Raw genomic sequence first — 23,337 nt, forward strand, 5'->3', positions numbered from 1 at the left:
AATCGTCTACACGCGATTGAAATAAACGAGATGATACCCGTAAAGATGGAGATGATAATCTAGCTTCTAAATACCATCAGAAAGCAGAAACAAGGTCGTGAAAGTGTCATACATAGAAAAGTGTACCGACCAGAGATTTATGACTAAACTTTTTATAACTCCAGATTGTTAGAGGTGTTAGGGGAAAAAGATTTTATAGAAAGTATTACAGCAGATTGGAAAAAGCACGCAATGGCATTTTAAGAATCTGGAATGCTCTATAATAAGATTAAAATAATAACTATAACCTACATTTCGTTTCTTACTAATGAATGGAATATTGTGAATTTTTTGATCACGAAATAACATTTTATCCGGATAATCAGGGAGATGATGATGATGATGATGATGAAGCTAACGATTGTTTGGCTTCTTCGTAAGGATAATTATCCGTGATAAGGGAAATAAAGTCTAGTTTATATTATCATAGTAAATAGACTCTTTTACTTCATATTGTCCATTTATTACTATCATTTATAGCTAAGTGGGTCGGTCCACCTTGTTCAGGAATGCAATTTTTTGATAGTAGATCCTCTTTCTGGATCTGCGCAAGCGAGGAGAATGGATCCGGACGGTGAATGAAACGGGGCACGTGGTACTCTTTGTCGGACACCTACGTCGTCACAATGGATTCGACCCTTTGACCCCACTCTGCTAGGTCGTGGCCCTTACGCGTCCATTTGAGAGATCCGTACAGAAGAGTACTCGATGTGTAGCATATCTGCAATCCCCCCACTCGAAACCTCTATAGGGAGAGCTCACTGCCGGACAAAGAGGGGGACGGGGGTCAACAGCCTGTCCTGAAAATGACTGGCGGGTGACAACAATAGACACGTGCTCTGTCCATAAACAGCCTTCTGGCAGATATCTACATATCCATTATCTAAACCCATGAACATCTTTCTTAAACTTCCCTCCATCATGTGGGAAATTGGCTCCCAGAGGAATAAACTATAATTGGTAAATCTATTACCATTCGGCAACAAAAGAGGCGAATGTGATTATTGCGACAGATGCACAAGTTCAGCTAGTCGAGTGCAGCCGATGATCAATCTTCCATATCAGAAAAGCGTACCATATACTTAAAATGCTAAATTATATATATTTTGTCACCTAACTCGAAATCAAATGCGGATATTTCAGACTAGATTGAGCATTGTACGACAAGCACGATTTTTCCTTGATCGCAAATAGAGTTGACAAGTACGTGCAAATCGATTCGTTTTCAACTGTCAACTTGTTTCTTCGACGTCATTTAACAGCAGAGAAGCTAAGAAATTCTACATTCGACGAATACCGATCACACCCGGACAAATCATTAACTACAATACACTATTTTAAACCTTTAATTATTTTCATTTTTGAAAAAGAAAACAAATTACGAACTTTAAGCCAAAAACGCTGGCCACATGAATCACTCATATTTATGCATAATTAGTCATTGCTTCACCTAAACGTTACAAGTTAAATAAACTGTTACAAAACAATATTCTAAATATAAAATGGGGTTGTCACGTGTTTAAAATTAAAAAAAGAAAGAAGGAATCGATAGAGATAAGTAAACTTTCTGCTTTAAAACGGCGCGATAGTGATACGAAGTTGATTAAAACGACAAACACACCATATATTCTCCACTAATCCAACAGTAAATTCAAATTTAGAAGAGAAGCTCCAATCTGGCGAAAATTCAGAAAGTGCCAAGATGCATTCCTAACCTATAAAAAAAGAATAAAAGTTAAGAGATACGTCCTTAGACATACCATACTTCTGTTACATAGCGGGCAGTCCTTTTCCAGTAGTGAAAACATAAGTTTAAATCAATCCAAAGGCAAGGCACCCGACGGCGACCATGTCCGTCAATGGTTTTTGGACCAATCTCTTTCTTCTATCCCTTAAAACGTAGGAGAACAGCTTCGGGTTATAGATGTCGACAAATAACTCCAACACACACCTCAATGTTTATCTAAACTAATGGCAGTTTTGTTTTTTAGTGTTTTTACCACCGATCTCTGCCATCCTCTACCCTATTGAAATTCATAACATAATCGACGTCGTTCGTTCTCTCTTGTTTTTATTCTGTCGTAAGCTTTATAAAGGCTCTACGATGCTCGGAGCAACGAATGATCTAGGCCTGCGAGCCTTTTCTCACTCTCTACCAGGAAATATCCATTAAAATAAATATCATTCTTTTTTTAAACTCATATAAATTTACTTAATTTATAACGGGGATAAATCTATTAATCAAACTATATTTATATAAAACTTAAATAATTATAAAAATGTATAAATAACTCGGATTGAGTCTCCGTAGAAATGTGTAGAAAGGGGTATAGAGAAATTCGTTTTGTCATCAAACTTTGACAAAGAAAAAAAGAATGCATCAACAAATCTTTCATTCATTTAGTCGTTTAGCCTATAAACAAAGGTTAAAAGAACAAGAAGAAGCATTTAGTAGCTTTTACAACGTTACAACACAAGCAAAGAATGCTAAAATAGTTACAAAATATAATTTTTATTTACAGTTTAAGTATAGAGCCGACCTCCACTTATTCGGGATCATTCTTGAGTTTCTTCGTGGTCCTCATATTTCTGCACTGTCGTGCTTCATTCAACTTAAACCGGAAATACTTATCATGATATATTGAGATATATTAATCCAGCTTTATCCTTTTATATATATAAAAAACATTCACTTTAATGATTATGGTCATTTATAAAACAGGTCAGTGAATGCACAAATTCTATATAAGTCATTTATTCCTTTCAAAATCTAACAATATGATAAACACCTTTTCATTTTTCTTAATAAATTGATTAAGCTCGTTTAGTTGTCCTATTGTAGGAGAAGGGAGAGAAAAAATTTAGTGTCTTCTTTACCAAAGGTCCTTAAAGATTTACTTCGATCCCTTTAATCTGTAGATCAATCCTGATTAACATTAATCAAAATCTATCAGGAGCATTTCTCATCCACACGTAGAAATTTATTTTTTTGGATATATTTTGTAGTCTTCGCCTAAGCGAATATGTGTCAGCAGGCCTCGATCGTAAATAACTGTTTAAAGGCTACAATACACATATTAAAAAGCTGGTAGTGATGTTTTTTATGCACAAGAGAGATTACTTTCAATTATGGGCATTTAGATTACATTTTGATAAGATTAAAAACTTTTATTACTCCTAGTCTCTGCAGGAATAATATAAAATCCATATTTTATATGACGTGACGGAAATAGGCGGACTTGTGACTAGGTAATAACCACTTTGGTAGCGAAACGACATTAATGTGCGGAGCAACTATAAAGTATCTATTAGAAGGGAGCACGAGGCCAAAACGTTAACTTTGTCTTGTTAACTCTGGATGTTTTAGGAAATTATTAAACTTCATTTTGTTTCTAGTTTGGCGTGACGCAAGGAGACTCATACCTGTATAATTACTACAGATCTTTATAGTAAAAAACAGCCAAAGTTTCCCAATCTTCTCATTAACTTTACTGACTGACTACAGATTATCCAAGAGGTCCGGATTACAAGTGTTGCCATAGTAACTTCACATTTTATCCATTCTTGCTGTACTACACAGACAACTTTAAGTCTTGCTGTTCACTCAAGCTTTCTGAAATTGTGTGACTACTGCTAATATCTTTAATCCCTTTCTATCTTTAGGTGGGCCATCGTCACTACAAATGAATATAATACTTATAATAGGAAGAGGGGGAGAATGCTTTTAATTTAACGTGGTTTCCGTTAGCAAAACAGTTGTTTACAATGTCGCACCTCGGTAACGCGTGTCTATCAATGTCTGTGCTAAATAGGACTGCTGAATGTTAGTTCACCATACATTACTAGGACGTTCTCCAGTGAACGAAGACAGTTTTATGACATCGTGTTTACAATTGTCATGTTTCCCTATTGGTCCGAGCCGATGGTCTTCTCCTATGGATCGTCTACCCCATGAAATAATTGAGTCATGCCCAACTTTGAGTTTTTCTGAAAGATTTATTGGGAGAAACATCTGTTCCCCTTCCAAACAAGGAAATAATTACAAAGTCCCATTGCAGTTGTGGTAAACATTAACTCATATTTCCTTTTATCTCCTTCAAACCCAACCGTTTTTTACAAAACATTCTAACCTAAGGCCTAGAGATTAATGTAAGAAATTAATTAATAATATTATTTTTCATATTTAAAACGAAATTTTCCAACCAATAATATTTTTAAAACATTTAAAATTACTGTTTAAAAAAGGAAATAACAAAGTTTCTGGAACGAACAGTTTTATCAACAAGCTGACAACATGGTATTTAAATTTAAAAGTGAGCAAACAAATTTTTAGTGCTGTATTTTTATCAGATTTTACAAATAAAGTGAAATTAAGTTTAACGAGAATTTCTTCGGCTGATTGAAAATTGAATATATCCATGCCATAAACATATTTCCATCTTGTTCTAAGAAAACGCCTGTAGCCTCATGAATCAAGACAGGTAAGTGAAACAATGATGGCAGGAATAAATTTTAGTACAAGTGCCAAAGACCCGTCTAGAAACTTTATTGATCTTAAGCAGAAAAAGCATTGGCTTTCGGTAAGCAGATTTGCCTGTAAGGTGGCATATCAATACACAATGAATCGGAAAAGTGACTAACATATTCACTTTTTTTCATGTGTATGAATTGAAAGCAATTGAATAGAATTCTTATCAATACAAATTTTCACGGTCGAGTGATATTCTCCTATCGAAATTTGTAACAAACGAGTTACAAATGACTTTTAAAGTTAAGCATCTATGACGCTTTCAAAACAGAAGTTTTGAAGGTAGATAATGTGTTTATCCTTTTCATACCCCGTCTTTTTCCATTAAGATTTAAACAATATTTCCCTTCTATAGACGCTATTAAATCTACTCAACATATAATATACGCGGAAGAGGATTATCAATAGAGAGAATACAGCAGAGAAGGTAATGGGACATTTACCAACTAACTGCCTAATGAGCAGACGGAACACACCACTTGCATTCATGCTATATACACAATGTTCAGCCAGCTATGTTCTATTTTCATGCTACTTCGCTCTCCAATTTTGAATAGGACGGATCTTTTGATATAGGCTTGGTCGGCACACTTTCGAAAATTAATATTCCTCCTCCATCACCTACTAATTAACATAAAATTATTATTTTCTTCGAGTCTTTCGTGTACCTCATTTTGGAAACTTAAAACAATGCATCTACCGACTTTTACTCGATAAAAATCGGTATTTTGAGACATAAACAAATTTTTTATTCGATATTTCAGGAGTGGTTTTTATTTTATGGCATGAAAATCGTTTAACACATAGATAAGATTAAGGCGGTGTGGATACACCTCTAAGGACTATTCGAGTGCATAATATAAAACATAAGTAGACCGAGTTGTGTTGAATGCTCGAAAAGAACTCTAAATTGTCATAAATATAAAGAAAGGGCATATAAATAAAATCAATTGAAAGTGGTAATTAGGAGAAAGTAAAAATTGGAGCTATCGTGTTACAGAATGGATGCTTGTTTAACATTAAGAAATATCAATATCTATCACGAGCAGAAATGACTTGACACCTGTAATAATAAATTATTAAACGCTACGAAACAATAATAATTAGCTTAGTTTATGTGTAAGCATATCAGATAAGAGAATTGACGATCGAAGTCGCAATTACCATTTAGGTTACGCTAAGTAGGGAGATAATACGCTAAAAAAACAAATCTTTGCTTTTGTGAGCAGAGATGCCAGAAGTCCACTGCGTTGGGTGGAGCTTTCTCTCTCTGTAGCCAACACGTAACATGATCCAGCAGCGTTGGGCGTGGGACCAACTAGCCACAGAAAGCTGGTTGGGCTGGTCAAAGTATGAAAGCTGGGAGGTCCTGGAATGTTTTGCTCGACTAACACACGTGGTTTACGCTCCATACCATCATAAGTTTATAAATTTTCCAGCAAACGGTACATAGTTGTAAACAGCCGAGGCTTCAAACTAAACATCCTGGATATAAGAAAAACATAGCTCGGAGTACTAATAAAACTGCGACATTAGTTTCTGGTAGCTAACATTTTACACGTCCCACGTGTCTCATAAAGAAGAAATGGAGGCACGTACCAGGTGCTTATGATAAGTAGTGTCTTGACTGCACACAATAAAGTATAGTTTTTTATTCAGCAATTGGATCCAATCGCTGTGTAAAGTCAGTCGCTCCTGTAGTACTTTTATAAATAGAGAAAACAGTTTTAATGTGGCCTAAAGAGCAACAAACACTGCACAGAATTAGTCTTGCAACTGGCTGGTTTTAATGTAAATACAGAAAGGATTTAAAGGAGGGAAGAGCAACTTTACAGCCTTGTAAAGAATTTCTTAATCAAGTTATTATAATCCCATTTCGCGATTATTTTTAACAATTAAAAGAACTAACAATTAAAAATATTATCGATCTTCAAGAATGATACTAAAAAAAAAAACAATTGAAATTGCTTCCATTCTCTTTCGGATTTATATGCATTAGATGAAGACATATAAATAATGTCGATCGATGATTGAATTTGGACAAAAGTGAGAGTAGACGAAAGCACCTGTCAAGGTAGAAAGCTTCTGGAATTCATCTAACATCAGTAAAGCGTACACAAAGCGGGAGGGACTTAATTTCGTTGGACCTTGAAGAAGTGCAAAGGGGAACTAACATTACAGACTTTACATGTATAAATCCCGCATTCATAGTTTGTAACCTTACTTTAGTGACATTTACATGAACAGTTGTCTGTCTAGGTAACTTGTCACATCGACAAGAGATTCCTGTCAGAATCAATTACCTGTTGGGCCCCCATCTTCCCCCCGAGGGAAGAAACCCGATACCCCACCTCCCTACAACCACCACTCTTCAACCAACTGATCAAAATCATAGAACGTAAAAGGGATGAACTGGTTGGATAACTCTGTCCCTTAACCGGGAAGAAAAAATGTCCGCGCCAATTTAAGAGTGTGAGACAAACTCAACACCTGTAGATTTTCTTGGGCATCTATGTGCGCAGCGTTTTGTCAGCGGGGGAAGAGTGAGAGACTAAAAAAAAGCGAGTCCTCCTCACCCGTTTGGAGCGGACTATTCTATTGTCCCCTCCCGTCTCCATATGACACCTTGGAGGGAGCAGATGTGCCCCCACACGGTTTATGAATCCCCCCCACTGCTATACAAAAGTCGGCCGTCATGTGAACATACTAGAATATGAATTGCCAGACGTTGCTAAATGAATCAAAAACGATGGGAGAAGACGACACAAAGAGATTCCAGTTACGGTCACAGAAAGCCATGAGACGTTCTATTGTGGGACTAGGAGGGTGGTTTGTGTCCCCTCTTCACGTAACTAGACGAAGCTGCATGGCCGCCACTCAACATCTCACCCGACCTTCTCATCTTCACACTGTTTTATCCAAATTATTGCTCATCATCCGTTTTGGCATAACACCTCAACCTTCCTAGGCTTCTTTTTAGGATTTTCTTCCACTTTTTAAAACTACCTCCTAATAATTCGATTTGTAACTTAGAGAAATCCGCAGAAAATGATTATTCATGCTAAATTTAACATTAGCGCGTCAATGTTGGATGTTATTTAGTTTAGAACTGACCAGACCTGAGCTACACGTAATTATGAGTAGGAATGTCCCAAATTTCTAAGAGTGTAATTAACCTAATCGTCGTTTCATTAGAATTCTTTGCTGATGATTCTGAGATAATTGCTTAACGAGAAAGGAGTTAAGTGAGGCAAACACTTTTCGAACTATGCTCTCGAATACTATTTGACAATTAGAAATGTCCCTATCTGACGCTGGTGATGGCTTCCCCTCAATGGATACAAATCTACTCATTTCCTGCCAATCTGATTGAATTTGTTTGATTTAAAATTTACACTCGCTCTTATTTATTGATCTTAAAACACCGGACGTATTAATAATACATTCCGATCGTTTTACAATATAATCGCCTCGCCTCCCTTTAAATAATGGCAAATTTTCACGTTGTCCATCCTAAATCTTAATCTAAATTTGAAAATAAGCAAACAGCATGGCTTCGTTTACAATTGAAGCCTTTTTACTGATTCAAAAGGCTCCAAGTACCCTACAGCATATATGATTCTAGTGTCAGGATTAACAGGTACGCAACAGTCTACACGTATAATTTTAACAGGAAAAATGCATTGTGTGACAACCATAAACTAAAATATTTCAAACTCGTGTTGATCCAGCAGCTAGTAGTGTATACAAAACGACAACAATAGAACAAAACAAAATTGCAAAATTCAGATGGGACCATTAGAAAAATATATTTAACTGTGGGATGGATGGGTTGAAATGGAATCACATATTTTACCAATACGTTCACTATGGGTGGCCACAACCCTTCTGTGGGAAAAGTTACCGCCCCACCTCCAAACATTTTAAACTAAATGGACTGTACAGTACTAATCTTAAAATAATTAACACATTCTTAAATCTTTACAATTCAGTGAACATGTCTGTTAATACAGAAACCTAATTTCTAAACCTCAAACAGACTCATTAGAAACTACTTATAACCCTTTTATTACAAAATTTTCTTTAGGCCAATAATCCATGTAGGCCTAGGAACACGTGGTATCAGTTGGAAATCCTAAAGCCTTATTTAATTTCTGCTGTATGTCTGTCGATGCAAATCGAAGAAGAGAAGGGCCCCTTATAAAAAACGACGTTTCCAGAACTACTTTATGAAAATCTATCATGTCACTCCACTTGATCTCTGTACGAGTAACAGTAGAGTAGCCTAAATGCTGTTGTTGCTTCGGGGGATGACAAACATTCCCTCTTTAATCAATCTCACTTTCTGATTTAATATATCAGTCTAAGTATATTAAAATTTTCCGTCCCGTCAGAGGGAAACTGTCATAATGAAAGGTTCCGGTTCCACCAGATCATGCTGGTTTCTTAATAGGTATGTTTGCACTTTCTTATCCTTTCCGACTCATAATAAAATTTTTTCGTGACATTTCTCTGTCCCCATTTAATTTCTGAAGACTTTCTTTACATAATTTAACTAGAATGAATTATTTGCTGGAAAATTGGACTGCTAGACAGTTCCGTTATTGGTTGATAGTGATGCGTTTCGACAAATTTTCTTTTTTTTATCTTTTAATTTCCATTCAAACCTTCGACAACCATTCGTTATAGAAACATATTCTTATAAAAAATAAACGCGTTTGTTTTTGGCCATTTAAAAATATTTCTCCAGTGGGTGGGCGAGTGGCGAAAATCAAAGTTGGGCCGGAGTGACGATAATCCAATCAGTAAATCTTTGCAAAAAAACAAATAAATAAATAAAAGTGGGTGCAAAAACCGAATCCCTAAAGAAAGTGCTAAAAGAACAAATTAAATGGAAAGCACCGAAAATAAAGAGAGGGGCCGAAATAATAAAAGTGAAAGCGCGTAAGAATCGGATTGGAACAATCGAAAATAGAGCAGGGAAGCCCGAAACTAAGTGCGAAACCCGAACTGTCAACGGCCTATGGTGATGCCTATAGGCCTGAATGTCAAGCGCCAAAATGCGCGTTGGCCCGTCACAGGCGCGAGGTGGCAAAGTGTTTGTGATGTGGCCCGCTGTCAAAGTGGGATGATGGCCCCCGCTCGGCAATGGCGACGGTGGGGTACGGCTCGGGTCGAAACGGTGAGCATCCGGACCGGTTTCGGTGGATAGTGTGTGGCAGCGGTGTCGATGGCTGCCAGCGTGTATTCATCCGGGCGAGTTATTTTTATCCGAATAAAAGGCTCGATCCGAGGCAGAGCGAGAGGAAGAAGAGTCGGAATGTAGCAGACGACAATTACTAACGGAAAAATTTTGAGTAAAAAAAAGTAGAAAAAGACGAAAAAAGGCACTCACCATTTTCCAGCAGATTCGTCAACTCTTGTATCGTGTCAATATGTCGTGGATGGGCTTGTTTCCTTCGTGACATCCTGATACAAAGTCGGCGTCTAAAATGACAAAGACTGTAAGATGCCCAAACTCTACTATTGATACACAACACAGTTCTGCGCATGTCACTATTATGATTATCAATAATGCATTGCGATTATCATAATCAAATTGCTTGCCCGCTCGCCATTGGCGGTGTTCTTCCGATTATGTCCGGCCAGGTTCGAGCCAGCTAAAACAAGGTAAAAATTTTTGACGCTTTCCGACGCTCGTTAGACGGAGTGAGACGACTGCCAACACCTTCCCGACGTTTTTAGGGTGTAGGAGAATGGCTAGGCCTAATGGGCCCGGGCCGGACGATGTACACCCGGCTCGGCCCGCTTGTCACCTTATTCCACGCACGTGACCTGTGACCCGGGACTTTAGAGCAACCTGCCCCGTGCGTATGTGTTACTAGTCGAGATGCGACTGCGACGGGTGGCCACGGACCACCGACATCCACCGAGCAGCTCCGTTTATTTTTTATTTACTTTTTTCTTTTTTGTTAGGTCCCTCTCGTCTCACTCCACAGACTTATCTTACGAGTCCCGAAATATCTCGTTGTAATGGTGCCTATCTTTGGAAGGCCGGGACGGTGACGACACGCACACACACAAAGGCAAGTATCGAACTTCTACCTCTACGTGGCGTATGATATAATTCGTGTGTTTCTCGCGGCTCGCTAAAGTTAAGTGCGCGGAATTACAACTGTCAAAGTACTTACTTTGAACTCGCAACTCTCCGTCATCGGGAGTTTTGCTCCTGAGGAGGTTGGAATTACGCAAGCCGCGTCTCGGTCCCGCCTGCCACTGACCAGACAGGTTCTCGGTTGCGTAGTAACTGACTGGCAGACGTTAGAAAGGAACACCTCCGATTGGCTTGCACCACTGACACACGACTCTCCAGTCCAGCGAGCCGCTATGATTTATGGCTGCTCTTCGTATATCATTTTGGAATATATGCCCGACTCCATGCACACTCTTGACAGTAGCTGTAGGGAAAGCACGCTGGCATCTGGGAGGCATCTATCAAGTTACCTCCTAGATGAGGTACTTAGCCTCTAACAGGGTCAGGCACCCACTAGGGAGACCAATAGCGAGGCGCAGTTAAGTTGGCCCTGTATGATAGCAAGCTGTGTCGGTCGAAAATTTCTAGTTTGCATGAATGGGTGGTCTCTTTCGTGGAGTGACAGAGAGAAGCCAGAAAGAGCGCTAAATTCAATGTTCTAAACAAGTTAGTCGCCACATGGCGATCATTCTCTCCTATATGTCGCTTACGTCGCCTTGCCTTTTATGCCTTTCTATTAATAAATTGATAAATTCCACCCATCCATTTTATTTTTTACCTTTTAAATTCTATATTAATTAATGTTTTTATTTATTTAATTAAAATCATATCAATCAAATTGAATTCAATTTTATTGTTTTAATAAACAAATTTCTAATTAATAAACGATTATATAATTTTAAATATAAAACTAATTTCTATTTATATATTTTTATGTATATTTCTACTTACCCCCGCATAAAACACAATACAATTTATAAAATAATAAGCTTTAGTAAGGCCTAAACAAAGAACTACATCAAAGCTGTCTTCTTTCTTTATTCTCTTTTATTGTGCAGTCCTTTATTCGATTGAATATATGAAAATTTCATTAATTTTTCATGAATAATGTGAACATGAACCTTTACCATCTTCGCTTGTATATAAATAACCTCTCTAAATATACAACGCAGTAATTATATAGAACAAATAGTTATTGCATTCTCCGGTTATTGCATCATGATACCTTTAGAATTAGTATCAGCCACGCATTATCATTTATTTATTTTTATTTATAGTTCCTCAACATTCATAAGGTCTTTACCATAAATGTTTTATATCTTCTTTTCACTCTCCCATGCATTCTGTCAGCTGCTCCAACTCTCAAGAGCCTCTTTTTGTTTCTGCTTCCATTCATTCAATATCACTACTACGAGCATAAGCTATTTATTACAGTTTAAGCCGCTACTTATTATTGTAAATTTAGAATTTATCTTTTAAAAAATTCCATTTATTTATATATAAACATAGTCTCTACAGTGTAGAAAGTGCAATTACTTCTTAATTAAGTGTTTACTGTTGTCACTCAACATACATAGATAACTGAATGGCTGAAGGGTAAAATAAATCTCTTAATATTTGTCCTTAAAATTGTTATATCGCCGTTATAAGGAAATAATATACATCAATAAATTATAAATTATTTTCCTTTTTTATGTTACGTTTATTTAATAACATTTTTTTAAAGATAAAGTTAAATGGTGGACTTATAATTGAAAGTAATTTAAAAGGACTGGTTTAAGTACAGAAAAGAAAGTTAATTTAATTTTTACAGGATGCATATAAATTTTTTTCTCAATGCTTCGGGCCATTTATAAATATAATACTACAACTTCTGTTATTTTTTTTTTCTTTAAAGTATAAGTTAATTTATTGATTTAACTCTTGGTTGAATAAAGCACTCTTCACAATAGGATTTTTACAATATTCTATTTTATTTTTTATTTTTTAATTAATGCTGTTTGCTTCCTTTATAATAAGTAAGTTTATTTATTTATGAATATCAAATTTAAAAAAAAAGCTCTGAATTGTTTATTTGACTTTTTAATATTTTAAATTTATTTTTTCTATGATGAAATAATGCATTCTTTTTAAATTAATAACGTAATATTTTAAAATTGTTTCTTAACTAATCGATAAAAACAAAATTAAAATAAACGTGCTTTTAATGAATTTTAATTAGGATTGCTTAATCTTTTTTTTATAAATAAAAAACATAAAATGAATTGTAGTTCCAAAGTTATTGCATATTATTAAAATATCTATAAACAAAAATTTATACTTTTATGGTTGGGTTATAATGTGCTTTATTGGCAGGATTAACTAAATGTTTTGCAGGTGTTGATACAAATAAGAAATTAAGAATTCTTAAGTTTTCAATGCAGGTGCTTCTTGTAAATGGTTAATCCTCTTATAAATACAATATTTTAATTAAAAAACCTTTTATCCGTAGATAAGATTTCCATGCTTATAAAGTAAACAGGAAGTTTTCATATCATATCACTTATTCATCTTATAGGCCTTTCTTAGTAAAGTTTAATGGAGTGAAAATATTTATATATTCTCAGAAAAGATTATCTTTACCCGATTAAATCAATAATGTTTATTGTTGTAAATTCGGTTATAATAGCGTAAATAATGATGACTCTTTCTTATTTTAGTCATTGTTGTTTATAGGTGGCATTTATAAGAATTAAAATATTTCTATTATTAAATGAAATACTTTGAAGTTTTGTTTGTTAATTAAATAATTTCAGGTGAAAATTTGAAATTAGTTTGGAGATAAGAAAATTAATTGGTTTAGCTACAGCGAATAAGGGAAATTACCATAACTTTACTGTTCTTTCTTTGAACAAAGCTGTTATTTGCTTCCATATTTGAACTTTTAAAAAATGATGATAAATATATAAAAAATGAAAGAGGCGTAAGTTATTTCCTTCTTGGCAAGATAAATTTATTCTTAGTGGAAGAGAGCGGAGTTTAATATGAATATTATTATAAAAATGCTTAGGATTACAGTTAGTGGAATTTTCTTTTATAAAATAGATAATCAGTCAAGTAGAATGAAGCCATAAATCACATCATTCCTGTGCAATTTAAGTAGAGTATTCACATAAGGTGTCACATGGAAAATGATTTCACGACACGTTCAATGACAGCCTTCTTTTCCCACACGCTGATAAATAACTGCACTTATCTGTACCTTGTCAAGAGGAATACGTCTACATCCATATATATATACTATTTTTCGAGTAACAAACGTTTCTTAGAAGAAAGTCAATCTATGTTTATCGTGGAGAGTCCATAAGTTTTCATGTAATACAGTGTCTCCCACACTATCATAAATGGGAAGGGTTAAGTGATTAATATTGCATTGTTTTCCTTCAGCCAGCCCATTCGATGCATCCACACCGATTTGTTCTAGTAGTGTGGGGAGTGGAGTTTGATAGTAATTCTGATAGGACGAGATGTATGGACCTGTCAAGGGCTCGTCATACCCGGAGATTTATATTTACCTGTGGGGGTGGGTGCCAAACTATCCCCTGTATACTTCAAGATATCTCCCGCTGAATACAGGTTCTTATTTTTGATGCGCTGGCAATGCCGAAATCTTGGTTTTATGCGAGAGGAGGGACTTCAATAATAATTTTCAGCCAGGTTTATCATTAGCTACGGCCAATATTCTCGGCGACAAACCGACTACTTTTAACCATTAGAATTTAATAAAATAAAATAAAATCCATTCGAAATTAATTCCGGGTGTATGTGGCACGTATAATTTTCCCGTTATGACAATCGAATAATACTTACGTGCCGCTTTACATTCGTTTGTTGTCAACGAAGAGTAACAAAGCATATCTTCAAAATGGCGCCTTTTCTTCATTTAGGAGCCACCGAAGCGAAGTGACTTATTCTACATAAAAGCTTTTAGATCTTATAAAACTATTAAACGAAAGAATAATGAGGTGAAATTTCTTTTTTTTAACTATTAATTTGTCATTATCTATATAGTTTGTTAATTTATCCATATGTAATTCTACGGAAACGTTTATCGCAAATTGCTTGCCTATATAAAAAAAAAGTGATTCAACTTACATTTATGTCACTTATTGCTTTAAAATCTGCTATAAAATCCAAAAAGGAAAGGTGCGTGTCTTTTTCTGTTGCATGTTCTACTCAGTGGAGCCTTTGTATCATACAGATTTGTTATTGGTAAAAAGGTAAATTCCATAATAGAATAACGAGAAAAGAATTTTGTATGTTTTTTTTTTCTTTAATTCTTTTTTTGAGTTAGGAAAAACTCATTTCCTAAAATTAAAACGGAATTTTAAATACAATTCATAGTATTTATATTTCTTTTATTGCTATAAAAGTTGCTTATTCGGTAAAAGTGGATTGGGAAAATGGATAATTAAACCTGTTTAAAAATTTTTGAAGTCGAAATGTTTGCCAAACACGAATGTGTCTGCCGTCCAACATTACCAGTCAGTTAGCACAATGTCTAAATAAGCGAAAAAGAGGGAAGTGAGGCATACACGGATCGTGCATCTGCATGTAAGTAAATGTTTGAACAGGTGTACATAAGCAACCCATATGCATCAGGTACAGTACCTTCAATGGTTGGTTGGCAATATTCTATTTCGCTTTATATACATCTCGGGAACAAATTGAAAGACGATAAACATTCGAGGCGAGACATAAAATGCAATAATTTCTCGATAATAAAAAAATAAATTTTCTTTTATATATATTTATATATATATTACTTTATTCTTTTTTTAAAAAAAAATCTCATTTTGTTTCTTGGAAACTTTTTTTAATCTCGTCTACTAGAAGAACCTAAAAGAAGCCTGTTTATAGTTCTACGTCATATCCGGGTAAATGTATGACGTCACGGGGAACGGAAACAGAGAACGGTTCGGGAAGTGACATGTCCAGAATGGCCCGGGGCTAAATACCGTCCTTGCACTTTGTTGCAACAGAGAGGGAATTTTTGGATTATCAGAATCTACCTTTATTTTTTTCTATTATAAATATATATATATATTTTTTTTTGTTCGAGTTCGACAGGAAATGATTAAATGTGAGTCAGCAATTACTGTTTTGTGTAAGACTTGAAACATTAAAATATTCGGAATGGCTTATTATTATGCTTATACAGAATACGGGAGAATTTATAGAGCGACAATTTTTACGATATTCTATATAAAAGATAAACTAGGGCCTTTATTATTTTTTTAATTAAAATAATGAAACGATACTTACTTTACGTTTCAGTTTGTCCGGAGTTGAAGAGTATAATGGAATAAATTAATATGGAGTCTTTCCACTTCTGGGACGTGATCTTAATTATAGGAACCATATCGCGGATCGTGTCCACGCACAAATGGAAATAAATTTCAAGGTAAGTGTCCCGCCTCACCTGGATCGTTCATCAGTCTATGAAGTAATTTGGCAACCGGAGCGTGTACACCTAACCCTGAAGTTGTGGAGTCGACGTGACGTAAAGATGCGTTCCTTTTCAGGGTCATCCAGTGAAAGGCAATAAAACAGCGGAGGTGAAAGATGCTTCTAGTGGTCATGTGTCAACGCTATTTTCCCGCCTCCATCGCGCTCAAATTGCTGTCACATGACCCGCAGAAAAAGGGAAAGCGTACTTTCGCATCTGCTCCGCTTCGTTAGGGTCGTCGGCATTATGCCCAGTTCGACTATGATTCATAAGCGATTCAATAGGGTCAGTAATGCATCGATTGAGTAAAATCCGAGTCACGTGTCTCTCGATATTCACGCAGTTTTCGCGTCATAACCAAAAAAAAAAAAAAGGTAAAAACAAGTAACAATAAAAACCCGCTGAAGAGCCGAAATGATTTCATAAAGGCGTGTAAAAAACAAAATAAAAATAAAAAAGGGGATAATTATGTTCGATTCCATTGACCGAAAGAATTAATTTAAATCTATATTACATTGGTAAAGTAAACTTTATTTTTTGTTTTTCTTCATGAAAAAAGCAACAAAAGATTTCACAGGCTCTAACCATTTGAAACAAACTAAATATCAGAACTTGTTTTCAAATCAAATATTCTCTTCATTGTTCTACAAAGGTGAAAATCATTCAAACGTGAGATGTGTTGGTTTTCAGAGCAAAGTTAAGCGATCTGGGAAATTATTACAACTGAATAGCAAAGTTAATTAGTTCTTTTAAATAAATAAAAAGTTAAGGTCAAAAACCCTTAAGTTTACATATTAAAATTTATTGCATTTTATCGCTTTTTTAAATTAAGAAAAATTACGAATTTACACATGATTTTCCTTAATTTAAAAAAAAAGAAAAAGAAATATGGGTGGAAGTTAAAGTATCAATTTTTACAAATCTGCTTACAGATTCGAAGAAGGAAGAAAACAGAATCGAAGGATGTTGATTCTAAAGAAGGGTTGTTGCTTCGTGCATAAAAAAATTTGAGCAAATTGTCGACGGTAGTTTAAAATCGGTCTTATAACCATTCCAAGCAATCTCGTCACTTCCTCTTGCAGAGCACGTGCCATGGAGACGGTTACGCAATTTCCGGTTGAAGCAAAGCTTGGCTGGTGGGTTAACCACAGTTCAGTGAATTATCGTAAACGGGAATATCAAACATGCTTCAGATAGGTATCGACTCCCCCCTTTTTTTTTATTTCAACCAAATCTGCTGCCGCGGTTTTTACCTCTTCTGAAATCTATTTTTTGTTTTTATTTTTATTTATAGTTCTTACTGTTTACATTTCTAAGATACTCTCTTTTATCATTTATACATCTTTGAAATGTTCTACTGAAGATTATACCTTAAGATAGAAGACTTTTTTCCTCTATCTATATTTTTTCGATGCTTATGTCTCTCCTTAGAAATATCCTTACGTCATTTGTATTGTAAAAATGCGTGTTTATTTGCAATTATTATCCGTGAAAATGCTCGTTTTTCATGTAGATTCTTGAAATGATTCTCGTTTTGCAATCTTCTCTTCCAGAAATGCACAATTATTAATTAATTGTGTCGAAATTTTCTTTCCAACTATCACACTTATATTTTTTACTATATAAAATGTTAAAGATCTATTTTATTTATCGTTTATAATTTAAAAAAAAAACCTTATTAACTACATTTAAAAGTGAAATGCATTTAGAAAAATGCTTATTAATTATTTTAAAATTTGCTTTTTAATTTTATTGCTTACATCATTTAATAATTGCATTTTTCATTTCTCATTTAAGCTTGAAAGATTTGCTTATTTTTAAAAATTTTTTGCAAAATAATGCTAAAAATAATCTAAAACAATTAACAAACTCACCCATGATTCGTATGGATACCGAATTCAGTAAGATAATACAGACATAATAAAGAACAGTATCCTAAAATTTCCAAGAAGGGATTGGTATAATATTCCTCTGACAATACGTAGAGAAAAATAGGGCTTAAAAACTGGTGTGTATCCCCACTTAAAGAACCATTAGCCGTGTTCGGGAGCGAATGACGTCAGGTTCCCTTCTTCTCCTCACCTGGTCGTGTGAAGGTCACACCGCGTGGTCTTTTGTGTCGTCATTCATGCAAGCACAGACTAACTGTGACGTAATTAATATTTGGTTACGATTCCCGGAAAGTATAGGGTGTATTTATTTTGTGAGTTAGTGTCATCAACATTACTTAGAAATAGGTCATTTTTCTTATTTCTCTTGTTGACAGACGGTTTGTTTAGTACCAGTTTCTTATTGCCGATAGATAATTAGAAGAGAGCAATCCCCGTTATTTTAAAATTAAACAATTAAGTCCGCACTTAACGTTACAGTCGCGTGAAATTGTCTAACCTAGATTCAATACCAAAAGTGAAATCTTTTGGGAAACGAAATTTCGACTTTTATCGATTATTAACGCTTATATAATTATAATTTTATCATAATTATAAGCTGTAAAATTTCCCTAGATACCGAGAAAAAGTAGTAAAAATCCCCAATTTGAAAAGGAGAAAAGGTATAATGACAAAAAAATTGTTTCCTTTTAAAATGTCCCACACCCTGACCATTTTGTCATTTCTGATGAAAGAATTGTTATTTCTTCAGTAAAAACAGTAAAAACTTAGAACATAAAAATACTTTGATAAAGATAAATGTTTAATTTGTACCCATAACGATTTTCTGGAAAGATGTCGAGTGTAATGCCACTAAATAGAAGCTGGGAAAGATCGTTTCTAGTGAAAGATGTGGCGACAGTTCAAATGCTAGATAGCGACGACCTAGAGATGTGCCCGGATACATTCGCTGTTCAATAAATTGTTGTGTCCATTTTCCTATTTTCAATGACTCTCTCGACTTAAATCGTAGACGATCATATTATCCGGTGGTTGAATCCCGATAAGGGGAACAATCGAGTTAACAAAACTGAACTGAAGATTTCTTCGCATTAAAAAACAAACTTCGCTCATATCTAGTATTATATAGATCCAGAAAAATTCGGCTCATACCTCATAAAAAAGAGAATTAAATAAAAAAAAATGGTGCTTAATCCCTATTAACAAGCTCAGATATTATTGGTCCGGACATTACGGGGGTGGAGGTCGGTTGGAGATTGTCGCCCCCGTCACGTGATTCGAACGTCTGGGGATCCCTCGTTAGACGCCGGGATAAGGTGGAGGATTAGAGCTAAGACAAGGCACATTAATCCGCAACAGAACGTCAGAAAGTAAATCCCACCGTCTAAACCTCTAGGCTGATGGTCGGCGTCTATCCATAACTGTCTTTGATGACATTCTCATCAACTTGACCGGACCGGCAATTTCTCTCCTGTTCTTGTTTTTCTCGAATAAAGACAATAAACGAGATTGCAGAAGAAAGCAAACTGAGCGAAAAAAGAAGGTAAACTCTATTCCCAATCAGATCAATTTAATAGATTTATAAAAAAAAAAAAAGAAAAAATAAAATAAGATAAAAGGGGAGAGAGAGAAACCCATTCACGTTAAGATAAGTCACTGTCTCTCTTCTATAGGCAATTGTAAACAAGCAATAAAATCTCTTAAGAAAGAATAAACTTGTTTATCCAAACATCTTAACATATGGCTTATCTCCTTTTTGGGGAGTCGAAAAGTTGGTGGTTTGGTTTATGACTTTAATTGTTTGAAATTTTAAACACTTTTTACAAAAAGGAAAAATGTCATAAAGCTATTTAATAAATTAGTATTTAAGAATTTTTTATGGATCAATTATGCTATGTTTTAAACTTTCGTAAACAAGTCGAAAACTTTTAATTCTTTTAAGATCAATTAGGATTGTTATATTACGTCTTTGTTTGCTAGAAAGTAAACTTTTACTTGTTTACTAAAGCCGAAAACTTCGAAAATTATCTAGCTTGGTTTTCTTGCCTTTATAAATTATGACGTCGCTTTGGCTTCATAGCAAGTTTTTCATCATTTTGATTGTTTTTTTCTTTTTTTTTTAATGGAAGAATACCATTGAATGGAATGTTAACGATAGAAAACTACAAAAACCTCCTGTTACGTTAGGCTGCATACGATCATTTTGCGTGTTGCATTCTCATGAAAGTTTCTCATGAATCTTATACGAAATCTATACAATCATTTTATCATTTTTGCGAAATGAACTCGATAATATTTTAATGTTCTTACTGGAAAAAATATTTTTAAAACTGTTTTATGATATAAAATTTTAAGTTCTTCATAACCTGTTTAATCGTACTTTACATTTATATCCAATAAAATGGGTTCGTTGACGTTTAAAATGAATGCCTTAATGACCTTACACCCATTTCATATTTTAAAGAACGAGTCTAGCTCTTATATTAATTGATACCGAAGTTCATAAAAGTGAATCGATTCAAAATGGCCTCCATTTAAAAATGTAATAACTTAATTAGAAAAAAAACGAGAGTGACAGTGAGGATATATGCTAATTTTCTAGTCTCGTTGACCCAGTTAAGGACAATAGTTAGCGAACAGGTTTACTCGAACGACATCGTAGCTACATAAGGGGGTTGGTAAGAAGTTGCCGTTCTGCGGCACAAATCGCCGCTTCACATCTGACGACAATGTCATTTGGTTCGGGAGTTAAGATGGCTGAATTCCTATCTAACTGCCTAAGACCGACAGGAAAGCACCAGTCATATTGACAGTTCACGGCTGTCAGATTTTGAAAGATTATACCTCCTAGCAGGGACATCTTTCTCCTGCATCTAAAACTGTCAAGAAGACTATATAAATGTTCTTTCTCGTTTTTGTCAGATATTCTTTGGATACTCTATTTATCTATTGAGACATAACTCGGGTCTACTATTAAGCTTCTATGCATTGCGAGTTTTCTCGTAAGGATCGAATGCATAAAAGCGTGAGAGCACACTTGAGGGGAAAAAAGAAACGATTTTTGACTCACAAGTTGGATATCTTATGCGTTTTTCGACCTTCGACCGGAAGTGGTTTACGTGGCATGCCAAAAGATCGGAGTTGGGTAAGGGCTAAGCTGTTTGATCACCACTCCTACACCGAAACAGTTAATGCGTGACTATAAGAATACCCGACGTCTATTCCTAGAAAGTCTTTGACCGATTTGAAAATAAAAAAAAAACCTAAATTAGATCTATAATAAATGAATTTTTTCCTTCATAATTATTAATGAGACGAATTGAAGTAAAAGTATATATATAAAGTCTCGCTTGAAATATTCCTCATAAAATACTAACGAGTCGAAACTTTGATGTGAGAACGAGTCCCGAACAAAACAAGTTATTGTATTATTATACAGTGTCCTCCATCAAGAAACAAAACCCTGTTGAAGACACACCGGATGGTCACAATTAAGCTTACATTGACATTTCTTCGCTCCCAACGGGGGTCTCTATCAAATGTCTCCGGTATACAATAACCATAACAATGCATTGTAGATGGATGTTAGATGTCATTTGTTACACATGCCGCCCCGTGTCCGACTTAAGCTACATAATAAAGTCTTTTTTCTTCGACATCATAATACCTGTCGAAACTATTATAGAAACCGAGTTTTCGATTTTTAACCTTCTTGTAATTCTATATAAGATGCATTTGCGATAAAGAAAAAAGGCTAAAAAATCTGATATGAGCTTTTGTAGATGTTATAAACCTGTTCTTAGCCAGTACCGCGTTAGAAATAATTAGCACCGACGAGTGTGTCGATAGTGATAAAGCTATTGTATAGATATCGTTTTGTATGGTTAGATGAGTGTCGAAGGTTTTTGATTAGTTTACGTCCACATGCATCGGATTCCTATCAATTATTAACCATTAAAAATTGTTAACGAAGGAATGCTAGCCGCAACAGCCGTCGTTAATGAAATTAAACATTGTGATTTGTTTCTTTTAGTACAGACAATATAAGATTCGTCAGATAGACGGATGTAAGTCGTCCAGAGATCCGACTCGGGTGGATATCCCCCCGAAACTACAGAGATACCTTTCGAAATTGCACCATCTCATGTAAGTTGCAGTGACCAGTGTTGGCGAGTAGAAAGCACTAAGGTCTGAGACCTCACAACCCTGATCCGTACTACATATCATATGACCAATCCTCCTGAATGCTTCCTCGATGCATTATTGAAGTTTTATCTGTGAAAAATTAATGATGCAACCAACCAAGGCGGACTGCTGTGGATATGAATTCGCCCTGGATTGTTTCTTTCGGGGAAGACTTTTGCTATCGTCTTACTAGATTCAAGTAAAGTCGACCCCAATACCTGCAGACGCAAGCAGACATCTACGTTATGGACAGACTTAAGGATAACGATTCGCTTGGGAACGCCATAGTTGCCTGTAACCAGAAGCTGTACTATTTCCTCATCTAATCTATTGTGAAGGAACATGTTAGATTACAAAACAGCCTAAAGAAATCAACTATTTTTTTATGTCGACGAGTAAACATGTTCTAGCTCAATGGTTATTATAGCGCAAGCCATTATTTTAAAAGCTAATATTTGTCGGCCAAATTTATAAAAAAGAGAAAAATCGCGGTCGGATTAAATTAAAACTTTAATCCTGCATAAATATTAATTCGGATAAAAAATTGCCCCTTTAATAAGAAAGAGGTTTCGGAGACGATAGAGAAAATTGTCCTTGATACAAATAAAATTTCATTGTGGAAATGGTCGAGGAGAACGCGAATAAAGTTGTCAACAATTAACGTCAAGCCATCTTTTCCTTTATATATTGTTACAGTCCTGAGCCTCTATTTAACTTGTCTCTATTCACCCCAGCTCTAAACTGCTTCTAGAATAAGGTATAAATTTCTTCCTTTCTTCCTAAGGTATACAGTCACTGTTCTCCTCATAAGCAGTGTCAACACATAATGAGAATAGATGGACAAACTCTGCCGTTGAAGTGATTTCTACCTGTGATCAAACTATGTTACTTACAGCCAACCGTATATTAAAATCTAGCCGATATATCACTAACGTACACCCAAGCTGGCAGATAGCAGAAAGAAAACGGAATTGGGTAGGAAGCTTGCGCTATGATCTCCGGTCTAACCCCAGGAGACTATCCTGTCGCGTTACCCCCTGGCCCGTGTAAAATGAGCTACGGCCGGTAAATCAGGAGATATAATTTCATAGGCGAATGACTCACAAATTGGAGAACGGCTGTGTTGTCGGCTTTTCAGCATAGCAGCAGTGTCACGCGGTGATGCTGACATAAA

General features: G+C 35.2%; 1 protein-coding gene and 1 long non-coding RNA gene across 5 annotated transcripts in view; one reads left to right on the forward strand and one right to left on the reverse strand.

The window, feature by feature from the left end:
• LOC136982971 (sal-like protein 1) overlaps nucleotides 1–16,034 on the reverse strand; it is a 58,619-nt gene extending 42,585 nt beyond the window's left edge. Inside the window, exons 1-2 of one of the 3 annotated variants that reach the window (XM_067279552.1) lie at nucleotides 15,906–16,034; nucleotides 9,963–10,054 (exon numbers count right to left, since the gene is read on the reverse strand). In XM_067279552.1, coding sequence (XP_067135653.1) covers nucleotides 9,963–10,035 — 73 coding nt within the window. In that variant the 5' untranslated portion in view covers nucleotides 10,036–10,054; nucleotides 15,906–16,034. Of the gene's footprint in view, nucleotides 1–9,962; nucleotides 10,551–10,758; nucleotides 11,020–15,905 lie in introns of those variants that run through there. The other 2 variants (XM_067279551.1, XM_067279550.1) reach the window with 2 other exon arrangements.
• LOC136982972 (uncharacterized) overlaps nucleotides 10,305–23,337 on the forward strand; it is a 70,810-nt gene continuing 57,777 nt past the window's right edge. For both annotated transcript variants that reach the window (XR_010881957.1, XR_010881958.1), the window contains exons 1-3: nucleotides 10,305–10,434; nucleotides 10,544–10,653; nucleotides 15,918–16,044. This is a non-coding gene — a long non-coding RNA (uncharacterized lncRNA). The remainder of the gene's footprint in view (nucleotides 10,435–10,543; nucleotides 10,654–15,917; nucleotides 16,045–23,337) is intronic.

The sequence above is a fragment of the Centruroides vittatus genome, unplaced genomic scaffold (assembly GCF_030686945.1).
Source record: "Centruroides vittatus isolate TY-2023 unplaced genomic scaffold, ASM3068694v2 contig_875, whole genome shotgun sequence".
Taxonomy (NCBI): Eukaryota; Metazoa; Arthropoda; class Arachnida; order Scorpiones; family Buthidae; genus Centruroides; species Centruroides vittatus.